At 36.2% G+C, this 14394-nt stretch overlaps 2 protein-coding genes across 4 annotated transcripts in view; one reads left to right on the top strand and one right to left on the bottom strand.

Annotated features, from left to right (window-relative positions):
- The window catches only part of LOC146001727 (NEDD8-conjugating enzyme UBE2F-like), a 63014-nt gene extending 52873 nt beyond the window's left edge, over window positions 1-10141 (bottom strand). For 2 of the 3 annotated variants that reach the window (XM_083139417.1, XM_083139418.1), the window contains exons 1-2: window positions 9976-10128; window positions 4982-5094 (exon numbers count right to left, since the gene is read on the bottom strand). In XM_083139417.1, the coding sequence (XP_082995543.1) occupies window positions 4982-5092 (111 nt within the window). In that variant the 5' untranslated portion in view covers window positions 5093-5094; window positions 9976-10128. Of the gene's footprint in view, window positions 1-4981; window positions 5095-9975 lie in introns of all 3 variants that reach the window. The other variant, XM_083139416.1, reaches the window with a different exon arrangement.
- A 39-nt stretch (window positions 10142-10180) lies between these two features.
- Vps25 (vacuolar protein sorting 25) overlaps window positions 10181-14394 on the top strand; it is a 51748-nt gene continuing 47534 nt past the window's right edge. Inside the window, exons 1-3 of the mRNA XM_083139420.1 lie at window positions 10181-10299; window positions 11848-11993; window positions 13139-13226. Coding sequence (XP_082995546.1) covers window positions 10232-10299; window positions 11848-11993; window positions 13139-13226 — 302 coding nt within the window. The 5' untranslated portion in view covers window positions 10181-10231. The remainder of the gene's footprint in view (window positions 10300-11847; window positions 11994-13138; window positions 13227-14394) is intronic.

The following is a 14394-nucleotide window of genomic DNA, read 5'->3' as shown; positions in this document are numbered from 1 at the left end:
CAAGATCATCCTCATTAAAATCCCAGAAAAGCCCCATAACAGCACTACGACATGGCGAGAAAGTGCCGCCATTAAATAAGCACTGCCCCTGCTGCCTTGCAGGGAGGAGAGGGATCTCCAAAGGCTAGGGGAAGGTCACCCCAACAGAAAACCAAAGGGTGGAAGGAACTCTTAGGCATAGAGAAGCCGATCCTTCTAAGGGGAGTAAACCCCTATCAGAAAATCCCAGGTCCTCCAAGGAAGTGGAGGTTGGAGCATAGAGCCCACAAAAGAAAGGGGAGAAACCACCAAACCCCATTGCTGGCATAGCAGCAATAAGAAGGCAGCCCCTTCACTATGCTAGGAAGCTGCAGGCCAATCACCTACACTTCTTAAATAAAGATGATTAAAAGAAAAGACAGAGAGTTGGCCGGACGGATCTACAGGAAAGATAATTGGCGAGGACTAAGGTATATGACTTTTGGAACTTGGAACATCAGAGGCCTTAATGGAAAAGAAGTTGAAATAGTAAAAGAAATGAAGAACACCAAAGTAAAATATTTAGCCCTAACTGAAACCAAGAAAAAAGGAAATGGAGAAATTGAGTTAGATGACGGATAAGTACTGATATATAGTGGAGTACCGAGAATGGAAAGAGCTAGAGGAGGGGTGGCACTTCTGATCCACGAAGAAAAGAAAAACAATATAATAGATTGGGAATTCATAAGTGAGAGAATAATGATTGTTAACATTAAAGAAGAAGAAGAAAATATAGCAATGATAATAGTTTATGGTCCAAATGAAGATGATACGGTAGAGAATAAAAACATGTTCTATGATTCACTACAGAAAATCATAGATGAAAGAAAGGAAGAAGTACTGATAGTAGGAGATCTAAATGGAAGAGTAGGAAACAATACTGAAGAATGGAGACAGGTAATACGACAACATGGAGAAGAGACATTAAATGATAATGGTACACGAATATTAGAATTATGTGTAACAAATGACATGGTAGTGGTAAATACTAAATTCCCACATAAAGAAATCCATAAATACACTAGGGAAGAACCAACAAGAAGGGAAAAATCTATAATTGACTATTTCATAGTAGAGAGAAATACGATGAGAAAGATAAGAGATGCCAGAGTCAAAAGAGGGGTGGAAATTGGGAGTGACCATAAACTATTAATAATGGAAAGAGTAGTACAAAGAAGTAGATTACTAAAAACTAAAGGAAAAAGAAGACAGGAAAAACAAAATAAAATGAGAATAAAGGCATATAAATTAAAAGATACAAAAGTTAAAGAAAAATATCAGCAACTAATAGAAGCAAAGATACAAGAGAAACATGAAAAGGAAGAAAGAGATGTAGATAAATTGTGGGATGAATTTAAGAAGATTTTGATACAGTCTGCAGAGGAAAGCTGCGGGACAACATACATTAGAAACAAAATGAAAAGAACGGCTTGGTGGACAGATGAGCTGAAAGAAGAAGTCACGCACAAGAAAATACTGTGGAAAAAGTACCTATCAATTAATGATTTAGAAAGCTTCGAAGAGTATAGGAGGCAAAGGGATATAGTCAAAAAGAAAGTGTTAGAGGCTAAAAAGAATTCATGGAGAAAATTTGGGGAAAGTATGGAAGAGAACAGCCGAGAAAATCAAAAACTATTCTACAAAGTTTTAAAGACCATGAGAAAAGATAAAGAAGGCCCATTAAAATACATAAAAGGAAAAGATGGTAAACTAAGAACAAAACCAGAAGAAATCATGCAAAGATGGAAGGAATACTTCGAAGAATTGCTGAAGGATGAAACACAAACTAACAGGACGGAGGTTCAAACAGGAAACGAAAGAACAGAAGATACAGAAATGGAGGATGAAGAAGAGGAAATAAATGATATGAAAGTAGAAGAATTAAAAGCAGCATTAAAGAAAATGAAGTTAGGTAAGGCTAGTGGACATGATGGTTTACCACCAGAAATGCTTAAATACATGGGAAATGCTGGAGAGCAACTGTTTTTGAACCTATTGAATGCTATATGGGTAAAGAAAACTGTACCGAAGGAATGGGAGATATCAGTAATAATCCCAATCTTCAAGAAAGGGGATAATAGAGAATGCAGAAACCATCGGGGAATCTCATTGCTCAGTGTGCCAGGGAAGATATATTCAAGAATCCTGGAGAACAGACTCAGAAAATATGTCGAAGAGCAATTGGAAGAAAGTCAAGCAGGCTTTAGACCAGCAAGAAGTGTACAAGACCATATTTTCACCCTCAAACAAATAACAGACAAGACAATAGAATACAATAAAAAGGCACATGTATGTTTTATAGATCTACAAAAGGCTTTTGATAGAGTTCCTTGGAATGAGATATGGAAATCTTTAGAGAAGAAAGGAGTGGATAAAAACCTAATAAAAGCAATCCAAAGTTGGTACAAAGGATGCAGATGCTACGTGAGGACGAGAAACCACCAGTCAGAGGAATTTGAAATAACAACAGGAGTTAAACAGGGAGATATACTATCACCATATCTATTTATAATCCTATTAGATGAAGTAATAAAGGAATGCCATATAAAAATGAAACAATTTCATGTAGGATACTGGAATATGAAATCAATTAAACTAACAGAGCTCATATACGCTGATGATATTATACTAATAGCTAACACACAGGCTAGTTTACAATATAACCTAAATATTCTTAATGAAGAATTAAAGAAAAAGAATATGGAAATAAATACGGAGAAAACTAAAACAATGATAATTAGCAGAGAAAAGACAAACCATAAGATAAAACTGAATAACAAACCTTTAGAACAAGTGACAAATTTCAAGTATCTTGGAGTAATTATAAACAGTCAAGGAAAAGAAGAGGAAGAAATAAAAGATAGAATGATGAAGACAGGAAAGCTATATCAAATGATAAACCGAGGATTTATAGGCAAAAAAGAAATATCTACCCAAACAAAATTCACTGTATATAAAACAATTTATATACCAACACTTACATATAGCAGTGAAAATTGGACAATGACTGGAAAACACCTGCAAAGTGTACAAACAATGGAAATGAGGTACCTTCGAAGAATAAGTGGGAAAACCAGGAAAGATCGGATAAGGAATCAAACCATCCGGCAATCTTTAAATGCTCAGCCACTACAAGAAACAGTTGAACGTAATCAACTCAGATGGTTCGGCCATTTGAGCAGAATGAGTAAGACGAGACTGCCAAAGCAGATATGGGAAGCACGTCCACAAGGAACAAGACCAAAAGGAAGACCAAGAAAGACATGGAATATGAGTGTCAAAGAGATTTTGGAGAAACGAAGCATAAGATGGAAAGAGGCACAGGAAAAGGCGATGGACAGAAACGTCTGGAGAACTCTCTGTAACCCCTCGACACCGGCAGGTAGAAGAGGACGCGACTAAGTAAGAATAAAGATTTCGTTGTTTATGAATGTTTTCACTTATACAGGGTGGCGCGGAGCCGACTGACACATTTGAAAGTTGAATATATTACGCATGCGCGATAGTTTGAAGTGGATTGCAGGGGGGATGAGAAGAGGATAGGACGTCATTTCATAAGAACACAACAACAGTCATAATAGACCGTTGATCATCGCGTTTTCTGCGTTCGTAGTTATTGCGAAACGAAGTCAGTGGTTAAAGTGCAGTGATTGTTCAGAAACAATTCATTGTTAACCAACATGATAACATACCGTCTCGGAATACCATATTGGCTTGGGTGAAGAAATTTGAAGTAACTGGCAGTGTATTGGATGTGAAATATGGAGCTCCAACAACAGTGCGTACGCCCGAGAACTTGCAGAGTGTGAGGGAAGCATTTGAACGTAGTCCACAATGCTCGGCACGCCAGCAGTCTCGGATTTTAGGCGTGAGTAGGAAAAGTTTATCTTTAATGCTAAAAGATATCAAATTTCACCCATACAAACTCCACGTTGTTCAAAAACTTTATGACACAGACAAGGAAGCAAGAGTTACATGCTGCACTACCATGATTAATTTGCATTGATGCCAAAAGAGGCCACCCGTCTGATGTAATTTTTAAAAAATGAACTTGTAAGTTGTTAGTAATAAAGTTGCATACTTCAATGTACCATTACATATGGTTTTCCTTATTCTCCTTCCTTTCTTTCATCATCTAGGAACATATCAAATGTGTCAGTCGGCTCCATGCCACCCGGTATTTAGTTCACGAAAATATGTCATTGTGAAGTAAAGTTCATCTGTTACCTTAGTGTGTTACATTACCGTGAAGCAGAACAGCTCGACGCAAGTGAATATAGCACCCAAAACGACATTCCACAACAGCAGCTATAATTTTACGTAGTCAAGTTAGGATTGCTTGGTTTGGTACTGGTAGTTATTTTTGTTGTTTTCTTTCGCTATTTAAATTAGCATACAAACAGTTTTAACTAACAAAAGTGGCAAAAGTACTAAGAAATTGCATGTTTTTACTTAAGTGGGGCACACTTAACACACTAGTAATCCACCTAGTTAATAATATCTTATTAATTTACTAAATGTATATACAAGGAGATTTATATTTTTGGAAATCCTTATAATTTAACATTGTGGAAGTTCAAAAAGTTTGAACGATTTGCTAAAGAGGAAGTGCAGCTCACAGTGAAGGCTTCGAAAATGTAAGGAAAAGGAATTCACTGAAAGTTTGGAAGTCCGTAAAACTAAAACCAGATAAGTTAGAGAAAAAAACTGAAGGACTGAATGTACCAACTTTCATCAAAATCACAGACTTTGAAAACACTCAGTAAAATGGTATTTCATTACAGTCTACATGCATTTAAAGAAAATATATATAATTCATATGCAATTACATAAAAATTACAACATAAGACATGTATATTTTTGTGTATTGGCAGTTTAAAAACATATTATGAGAAAATAAGAATTTCCCAAAACTATGAAGGAAGGAGTGGAGGGACTGGTGTCCCAGGACAATTTAACTCACCTCTTTGACTAATAGTTTGTCTCGTACAGAAATACGCTTCCCTGGATCAGGAGTTGATGCACCTCCCTGTACATCTGGCTGTTTTCTTAATTTGCCTGCTAATGTGATCATACCTGGAAAAAATAAATACAACTATTTATACATAAAAACTAGGGTTAACTTTAGAGCATTCATAAAAAATAACATGACTGAATGACAAAAAGAATATCAATACCAATGAAATCATTTAATCTGGATTAGTGCTTGCTTGATTTGTTAGATGAAATGGTCTGACTTCTGTATGATCAACTCTGCAAACTTTGCAAGAGGGTGAGAAAAACATTTCTTTTCAAATAAGTGTGAATGTGTATAAGTTGATTTGAAGTTATATGAATCAGTATTGTGTACAAAGTCTATGTTCCAAATAAAGAATTGCAGAAGTTCTTATTCTCAAATATTTAGGGCTGAAATTGTGTTAAAATGTACACAAATAAAAATAAGGTGGGGAAGAACTAAGGAAAACATTTTAGTAAGGGAATTATATTTCACATAAAAACACACAACTAGACATTTGTAAAATAAGCAGATTTTAATTGTACATGTCTGTAAATAAAGAAATTTCTACTGAGAGAAAAACAATATCTGTGGCTTGGATCCAAAGTGGCTAATGTCATATTTTGATGAACTAGACTGCAGGGGAATTTACCTCTGGGTGTTAATTTTCTTGTGATAACAAGTCCAAATTGAGTGGGCAATCATTTAGGATGGAAACTATTGCCCACTCAACTTCGAACTCAATTGGCAAGAAAACTAGCACCCAAAGTAGTAAAAGGCCTAAGTTCTGGTTGTCTAAATATGAACTAATCATTGTAGACATGCTTTTTTATACATAGTTCGATTTCTATTAATGTCTGTACACACATAATTGCCAGACCTTTCTTACTGTGTGTTTTGTGGAGAATAATTTTTCTCGGAGCAATTACAGAATACCAGGAGTATCTCCGATTGCTTTCAAATTTGGCAAGCTCACTAATTTTGGCATCCTAATCACGAATCTGCAGTTAAAAACTGGCGGTCACGTCTAGAAAATGCGAAATAAGTAGAAATAAGGGGATCCGTGAACGAAGTAAACACCGGTGATTTATGAAGGAAACAATATTTTTTTGCAATGATTAGCTTTCAAAAACTATGTTTATGAATACACTGAATTTTAACTATGCTTGCCTAACTTAACCTAACCTTACGTGAATGGTTCGTGCAGCAAGTATGTTTTCCACATTTACTGAAGATGCCATATTGTCACATGTAAAGCAACGCTCCATGGAACGGATAGTGAACTTCACTTGTTCACATCATCAAACATGCCACAATTAGTATCGACAATCATAGCGGTAATAGTGGTAATGTATGCACGGTATTTTACATTTTCTAGACGTGACCGCCAATTTTTAACTGCATATTCGTGATTTTGAGGTCAAAATTAGTGAGTATACCAAATTGGAAAGCAAACTGAGATACTCCTGGTATTCTGTAATTATACCTTTTTCTCTTCTAGCTATATACTACACTGTGTATTCCTTTGCCAGTAACCACTTATTTCCTGTCATCTGGGATATGTACTGCTGCTGCCATATATGGATGTAGCAAATTCATATGATGTAGAACAGACAAAGATCAGAATCTATTAATCAGAAGTTGGGCCACTTGGTGCTATCATGCTCCATTTGATGAATCAAATAGTCCACTCTGAGGCTTTTATATTTTGAAATCAAACTGACTGAGAAACTTTCAAGCAGATTAAGAGAAAAATCATATTATTACTAGTGTAGTATAGGGGTAACACCTCTGACTCGTTTATTTTGTTACTTTAAACGTTCCTAGTTACCTATTCTGCATTGCGGAACAATCTAGAAGGTGTGAATAGGCTCTTCTCACGATATTTACGACAAATTTTCACATTACGAGTACTTCTTTCATGTCCTCCTTTGAGTTGCGTAAGATACAATATGGCGTGTACAGATTGACTACCGTAGTCGCTATGCAGTGTTTCCAACATACTTTACCAAAAAATACCCACGTTGCTCGATGACACATAGCCCCACAAACCATTTCCGGTAAGGTTAGGTTAGGCAAGCATAGTTAAAATTTAGTTCGTAAAACTATACGTAGCCCCACAAAAAATTGACGCATAGCCCCAAAAACCATTCATACATAGCCCCACAAACCATTTCCAGGCCCACAAACCATTTTCGGTAGGGTTATGTTAGGCAAGCATAGTTAAAATTTAGTTCGTAAAACTATACATAGCCCCAAAAACAATTCATACATAGCCCCACAAACCATTTCCGGTAAGGTTAGGTTAGGCAAGCATATTTTCATAGAAAAATGTTTCTCGCACAAAAACAGTTTTCGGTAAGACAAAACACTTTGACGAACTTCCACAATGATACAGAAAGTGATTTTCGTAAGTAGTTTCTCCTGTAAAATTGAAGAAATCCGGGAGCGAATTTACAATATAGAGAAAGTCACCAATTTTGTTAATTTTTGGTATACTAACTAATTTTGGCCTCCAAATGACGAATCTGTTGTAAAAAACCGGGGGTCACGTCTGGAAATTTGAAAAAAAGTAGATTGAATTTTTTTTATATATAGGTGTATATGCGTAGTTTTATGAACGAAAATGTCATTGTTTCAAACCACACCGTTGTTTTACAAGAAAATGATTTATGATGTTCAATTCTAGTACGAACCCTATTTTTTTGATGAATTTAGGGGTGAAATGAGAGCTAATGGAACCTAACCTAACAGGCCTAACCTAACCTCGTGTGAATGGTTCGTGTGGCTACCCATGGATGGGTTTTGGGGCTAATGTCAATGGTTTGTGGGGCTACCTGTGGATGGTTTTTGGGGCTACCTGTGGATGGCTTTTGGGGCTAACGTCAATGGTTTGTGGGGCTACCCGTGGATTTTTTTTTGAGGCTAATGAACAATGTTTCATCAAAATGTACAATTTCCAGACGTGACCCCCGCATTTTTACAACAGATTCGTGATTAGGAGGCCAAAATTAGTTAGTATACCGAAAATTAACAAAATTGGAGACTTTCTCTACATTGTAAATTCTTACCGAAATCCGTTACCCCTATACTACACTGTTAGCATCATATTGTTTTCCCTTGCTTGGTATGTAAATTTACTCCAATAAAATGCAAAAACAAATTGGAACATATGTAGTCTGGATAACAGTATGGTATAGGGAAAACACATTTCTTCAAATTTACAGGAGAAACTAATTACGGAACTGAGTTTCTGTAGACTTTTGAAAGCTCATGGAAATGTTTTCTTACTTCGTTCAACTTATTCAGCCGGTAAATCATGTATCTTTCGACATTAATGTCTCTCCGATGCACAAAAGCTCTTGCCTCCATTACGTTCGACTACGTGAACCAAATGTTCCGTGTGTTCAATGACGTAACCCCCGGTCAGTGTTTCCAAACTCACCATTGTTTTGCCAGAACATGACAATTTTAACTATGTTTGCCTAACCTCACAGAACCTAACCTAACCTTACATGCATGGTTCGTGGGGCTATTTATGAATGGTTTGTGGGGCTATTAGAATGGTTTGTGTATTCATGATTGGTTTGTGGGGCTATCCGTGAATGGTGTGAGGGGCTACACGTGCATGGTTTGTGGGGCTATCCGTGAATGGTGTGTGGGGCTACACGTGCATGGTTCGTGGGGCTATCCATGAATGGTGTGTGGGGCTACATGTGCATGATTCGTGGGGCTATCCGTGCATGGTTCGTGGGGTTTTCGAACCTGGAAAAAAATACAAAATGAGTCACACGAAAGTAGTTATTTTTTGGTGAAGAAGGTTGCAACACTGCAAACCCAATGCTCATCGACAACACTAGTCAAGATTTCTCCGGCATATTGTGTGTGAGAGGAACGAACAATAATTACTCGATATGTGGAAAATTGAAGCTATTTTCGTGAAAAAAGCGAAATCCCACCTTAAACAATGTTTCGCAATGCATAATAGGTAAGTACGAATGTAAAAAATGACAAAATGAACGAGTGAAATGTGTTTTCCCTATACCATACTGTTACCTGTAGTCTGATTAGTGGACAATTTTCAATTGGCTGTTTCAGCCCAAGTCCGGCTTGTTTTATTCAAAATTAATAGTGGTACACAGGCATTTTTTACAGGGTTCGATTTCTATTGATGTCTGTTAACACTTACTTCACAGTCTCTTAATGATTACTTACTGCATGTTTTCTGGATAATGAATTTCCACTTCCGTATACTCCTATATGTTTGCAAATAGCCATTTGTTTACTGTCGTCTTAGATATGGACTGCTACTGCCATTTACTTCACAGGCGTGGGGTGCGAGATATTACGTCCGTAAATGTTTCGTTGTTAGGTTAGGCAGGTCAGGTTTAGGGCTCTTAGCATTACTAAAAGATCAATATATGCTTTCATTGTTAGGTTGGACAGATTTATCAAGTTCTTAGAATTAAGGTAACGTCCCTAAATCCTTCCAACATCTGATCATGTAATATCTGGTATCAAGCACGAAATACCCCGTCGAGCCTCACGTGAAGATCTGCCAGAACCGCGAGACTCGGAAGACCGCATGCGAAGAACGGCTACTCTCTGTAAAGTGCGGATGCTCGCGTAAGCTACGTTTCAAATCATTTTTTGGTAAGTAATACTTAAGGAAGCCTTTGACTGTGCTAATAAGTTTCTCCAAGCTTCGAACTTTCAGTACCAGTATTCTACAGCACTTATTAATACTGCTACAAAACTTGCAAAAAAATAAACATACGGAACCGTTACCTTCGTTCTGATTCTCAGTGGGTTTATATCTGCGTAATTATAATGTATTAAAAATGTAACTTTTACGGAACGATATTTTGTGTAGGTGCCAGAAAAATGTATTGTTGACAATTTAAATGTCCATGAATTGAATAATTTTTGGAAGAAAAGAAAAAGCAATCCTGGGTACTTACTTTGTAGTGATCTACGACCGAATATCAGAAATACATTATAATCTACGTTATTATCCTAAATTAACTAGATGAAAATTCCCTATCTGTGCATTGATGAGTTCACGAAACGAAAACAAAATTTTAATCACAGATTACTCAAGAGAAATGAGGAGACAGATGGAGATTTGACGCTACGGATGTAAAACTGTCCGGCCGATATGCTTCCCCGCTGGAGGATAATACAAGTAATTTAATCTGTGCTCCAAGAATTTCCGATATGGCGGAAACAAATACAGCTGTCTCCGGTACATGGCCTTGGCAATATGAATTTCCTCCTTTTTTTACGTAAGGATTTATGATAATACATTCAGAATTATTATTCCATTTTCATCTTAAGTCTTTTCAATGAAATTAGTATTATTTGTTTTACGTGAAAACTTTATATTTATAAATGGCATATCTTTTGTTTGTATCTGGGAAGACACACTCAAAAGTCAACTTTTTTTCCCAAGTAGTATAGGACTATCCTGAAAGTGCATCCTTCCAGGCTAACAAGGCTCCGGTGCCTGGCCCTAGTAGCTAATAAAATTCTCTACGGAGTTGTGTACTCCCTGTGTTTTTTTCATGTGTGTGCTGAGTAAACCCTGACCACCTTTCTCCTTGTAATTTTAGATATATTTTAGACCGTTGCCTATTTAAAATTCGTGACTGTCAAGGCATTTTTATTTCAATTATTGTATCAAATTTGTTCTTATTATTGTAAAGTTAGCTTGCGCCCCCAACCTGTTGAGTTCAATAATAATATCAAATAAATATAAGATACAGAATGTACAATGCCTCACTGTGCTGACCCACCCAAATTAATTTTGATTCTCAAATAAAGTATTGAATATAATTGTTTATTAACAAAGTTAGACTGAATTTGAATGATTGTTTCAAGTCCACTTTATGCACAGATAGACTAATCGGGACTGCACCTACAGTTTTAATGTGTGGTCCAAACCACCGTACATTATACCTCCATTGGGTATCAAATCTGGGACCCCTTGATTACAAGACAATAACGTTACCACTACTACTACCGCCAAGATTTCTGAACCCTCGAAAAATATGTGTACTACAGGCTTCACTGTGACTGAAACTACTGCCACTGCCCCCATCCCCGGGTTTCAAATGCGGTGGTGGATCTGTAACAAAGTAGATACTAATACGTAAAACGTTAAGAGCTCCAGAGAGAAATTACTCCAAAATGCTGCACACAACATTGTCCATTTCAGTATTATATGCTGATCTTTTCATACAATGTAAGAATTTGCTACAATTTTATATGTGCATGACTTGGTGTGTATGGAATGCTTACTCCATTTCAAACGAGTTGTTACCAATACTTAGATTGACAAATGACTGTAAGTATCGTAGACTAGTGGGAATTAATGAAAAAGTAAATCGGAACCTTAGTAAAATGCTTTTTGGGACTTTATTTTAAGTTAAGAGAACCAAACCTGGCCTGCCTAACTTTACTGGGAAAGCATATATTGGAAAAATCTCTAAAACTCCGCAGAAGTAAATCGAAATCGAACCATGTTAAAATTGCATTTGTAGCATGATGAAATCACAATAAAACAAAAGGAACTTTGGCCAGGAAAAGAAAGGAAATTCTGAATAAACCCCCAACTATGATGCTTTCACTCCCTTCCAAAGTTTTGTAAAAGTCACATAATATACGGAAGTAAGACTACATATTTAAATAGATAGTGTATTTGTTGATCAAGTGTATTTGTTGAATCTGATCAAGAATGAATGTCTTAACTGTAGATGTGAGCAGTATAATGAATTTTCCAGAAGCACTTTTCCTAATCATACAATAAAATATTTTCTGAAATATCTTTCCAGAATTCAACCACATCTTGAAACAAGAAGGAATCAGTTGACAGCCTGGAGGATCCTGGTCCTGCAGTATTGCCGCAATCATCGATTGTGCCTTTTAGATGTCAGTGAAGCACAGAAAAGTGCACTGTTTAATAATAGCAACATAAGAAGTATCCTTTCCATGCTTATTCTCGCAAAATATATTCTGTACAATAGCTCCCATCATTAAGGCTCAGTTGGACATTTGGCTGAATCGAGAGCAGTTTTTTTTTTAATTTTCCCCTCCTTTCTAAAAGCTGCTTTGATATTCCAAAATCCAAAAAATTACATCTCCTTAGAATTTCTTCTAGAGCATTTATGTGGTTCTTCACGCGGTTTGCTAAAATCTATTGTCTAGATATTATCAATTGTTTACTTACATAATTGTGAAACTATTGAGAATATCTAAGGAAAAATAAAAAAAAAGCTGCTTTCGTATCAGTCAAATGTCCAGCCGAAACTTAAGCTGGTTCGAGGAGTTTTTTCAGTCCCAAATTGTGGGAAGTACAAAAGATTTGATTTTCCATAACCTTTCCAAGTTTTAGTTGTAATTTCGAAATTTCCGTCAGTGGAAACCCTGCACAAGCATGATTTGATTTTGTTGTTTTAAGTCCACTTTATGTACAGATAGGCTAATCGGGACTGCACCTACAGTTTGAAGTGGGATCCGAACCACTATGTGCCTCCATCGGGTATCAAACCCGGGACCCCTTGATTACAAGGCGACAACATTGCCACTACAGCATCAGGGAGGCCCTGCAAGCATGAGAAGGTGCATCTATTATGTACTATGTAGAAACTATAAAAAGATGCAGCTCAAGTTTTATCAGGGTTGTAATACACACAACCAATGATACTGCAATGGGATCTACTGCCTCTGAGTAACTGGTGACCTTTCAGCCAACCCCTGTGTGTAGTGGTTAGCTTTTCAACCTACAAAGCAACAATTGGTGGTTTGCATCCAAGATATGTCATAGATCCTTAAAATTAACCAAAGTGAACATGCTTGTTGTCCAAAATTTTGAATATAAGGTATTCCCACTTGAAACTTACAGAACATTCATTTTGTGTTAACTTACGTAATTGTATTATGTCCGGAGTATACGTTCTTTTCACTTTCAACTGGCTACACTATCCATGTCTTTCATTGTTAAAGTTGTGTGAAGTAGGTTCAAAATTGTGCATTAATTGTTAAAATTCGGGTTTATGTCCACTTAATATTGATGAAATTATTTTTGAGTGTTTCATTCTGTTATGTTCCTTAAATCAAATATAGGACAATTGCCTCAGGAAGGTATCTTGATGGTTCTTGAGGATTTGGCAAAAACAGGGAATGCAGAGCCATGTGATAAAGCTAAGAAACGGTAAGTCAAATGCTTAAGAACTAGTTCTTGCTTTACAAATCACAATTTTTTAATTATGTAAAGAATCTACAAAACATAAATGTGTTCAATTTTTGTATGTGGAGTAGCTTTCCTTGCACCCTGTATTTTAAAAAGAAGCATTAAATTAGGCTTTTCTTCTTACAAATGCAATTATTTTCATTCAAAGTTAGCACTTGCTACAAAACTATATCTGTACTTTAATTTTCCTATTTATTTTTAACTTGTTTCAGCAGCAGCATACCTCTTATAGGTAAGACTTATAGGTATATTACCTTATACCTCTTTCACACCTGTGTAAAAATTTCAGCACAAGTTGCAGACTTGGCCAGGTCGTGAACCTATGTTTTTTTGCATACCATGCCATTGTTTAACACGTTGACTGCCACAATAGAAGAATAAAGATTTTCCCGGGGGCCCATGATGTTTTATTACAAGAATATAATAAAAACGTTAAAGCAATGTGTTCATTGATGATTTTACTCTGCATGCTGCACAAGTTATTTTGGCTCACTGCATGTTAATTTTTTTTTTCAATCCTTGTTATTGTTTTTTTCTGAGCATTGAGTGTTTTGTTATTTGTAACATGGCTCTGCTGTGTACTATTGTATCAGTATTGTTCGAGGAGCTGGCCAGCAATATAATTCAAGGCCAAACGCACAATCGAAAAAACTTAACAGTTTATGATGGTAAATGTTGTCTTTGTTTACTTGTCACATTTAAGTGAAATTTAAAGGCAAAAATAAATATAAAATAATTTAATGTACACCTATTCATTTGATGCATGCTTTTTAAATTGTTTGTAATAATTGTAACAATAACAGCAATACTAAATAAGATTTTCACGAAACCATCTGCAAAATTATGTCCCTGGTTCCATTCTTCACGTAACATGTAAGTTATACAGGGTGGCTACTCACCGGGAATTCCTTGAATTCCAGGAATTATGCATGAATTATTGGCTCCGGGAATTATGCATGAATTCTCCGTAGACGTGAAAAATTACAACTTTTTCTAATCCAAATCCTATTCACATTATATGCAGATAAAAATTATTTTTTCGTAAAATTTTCTTGCTGGCTTAGTTCACAATTCCTGCTCTTCTTAGTCTTATCAAGTTTATAACCATAGCTAGGAGGCAGCAGGAATT

This window comes from Lepisma saccharinum, chromosome 17 (assembly GCF_977018435.1).
Source record: "Lepisma saccharinum chromosome 17, izLepSacc3.1, whole genome shotgun sequence".
Taxonomy (NCBI): domain Eukaryota; kingdom Metazoa; phylum Arthropoda; class Insecta; order Zygentoma; family Lepismatidae; genus Lepisma; species Lepisma saccharinum.
This window is presented reverse-complemented; position numbering and strand designations above follow the sequence as displayed.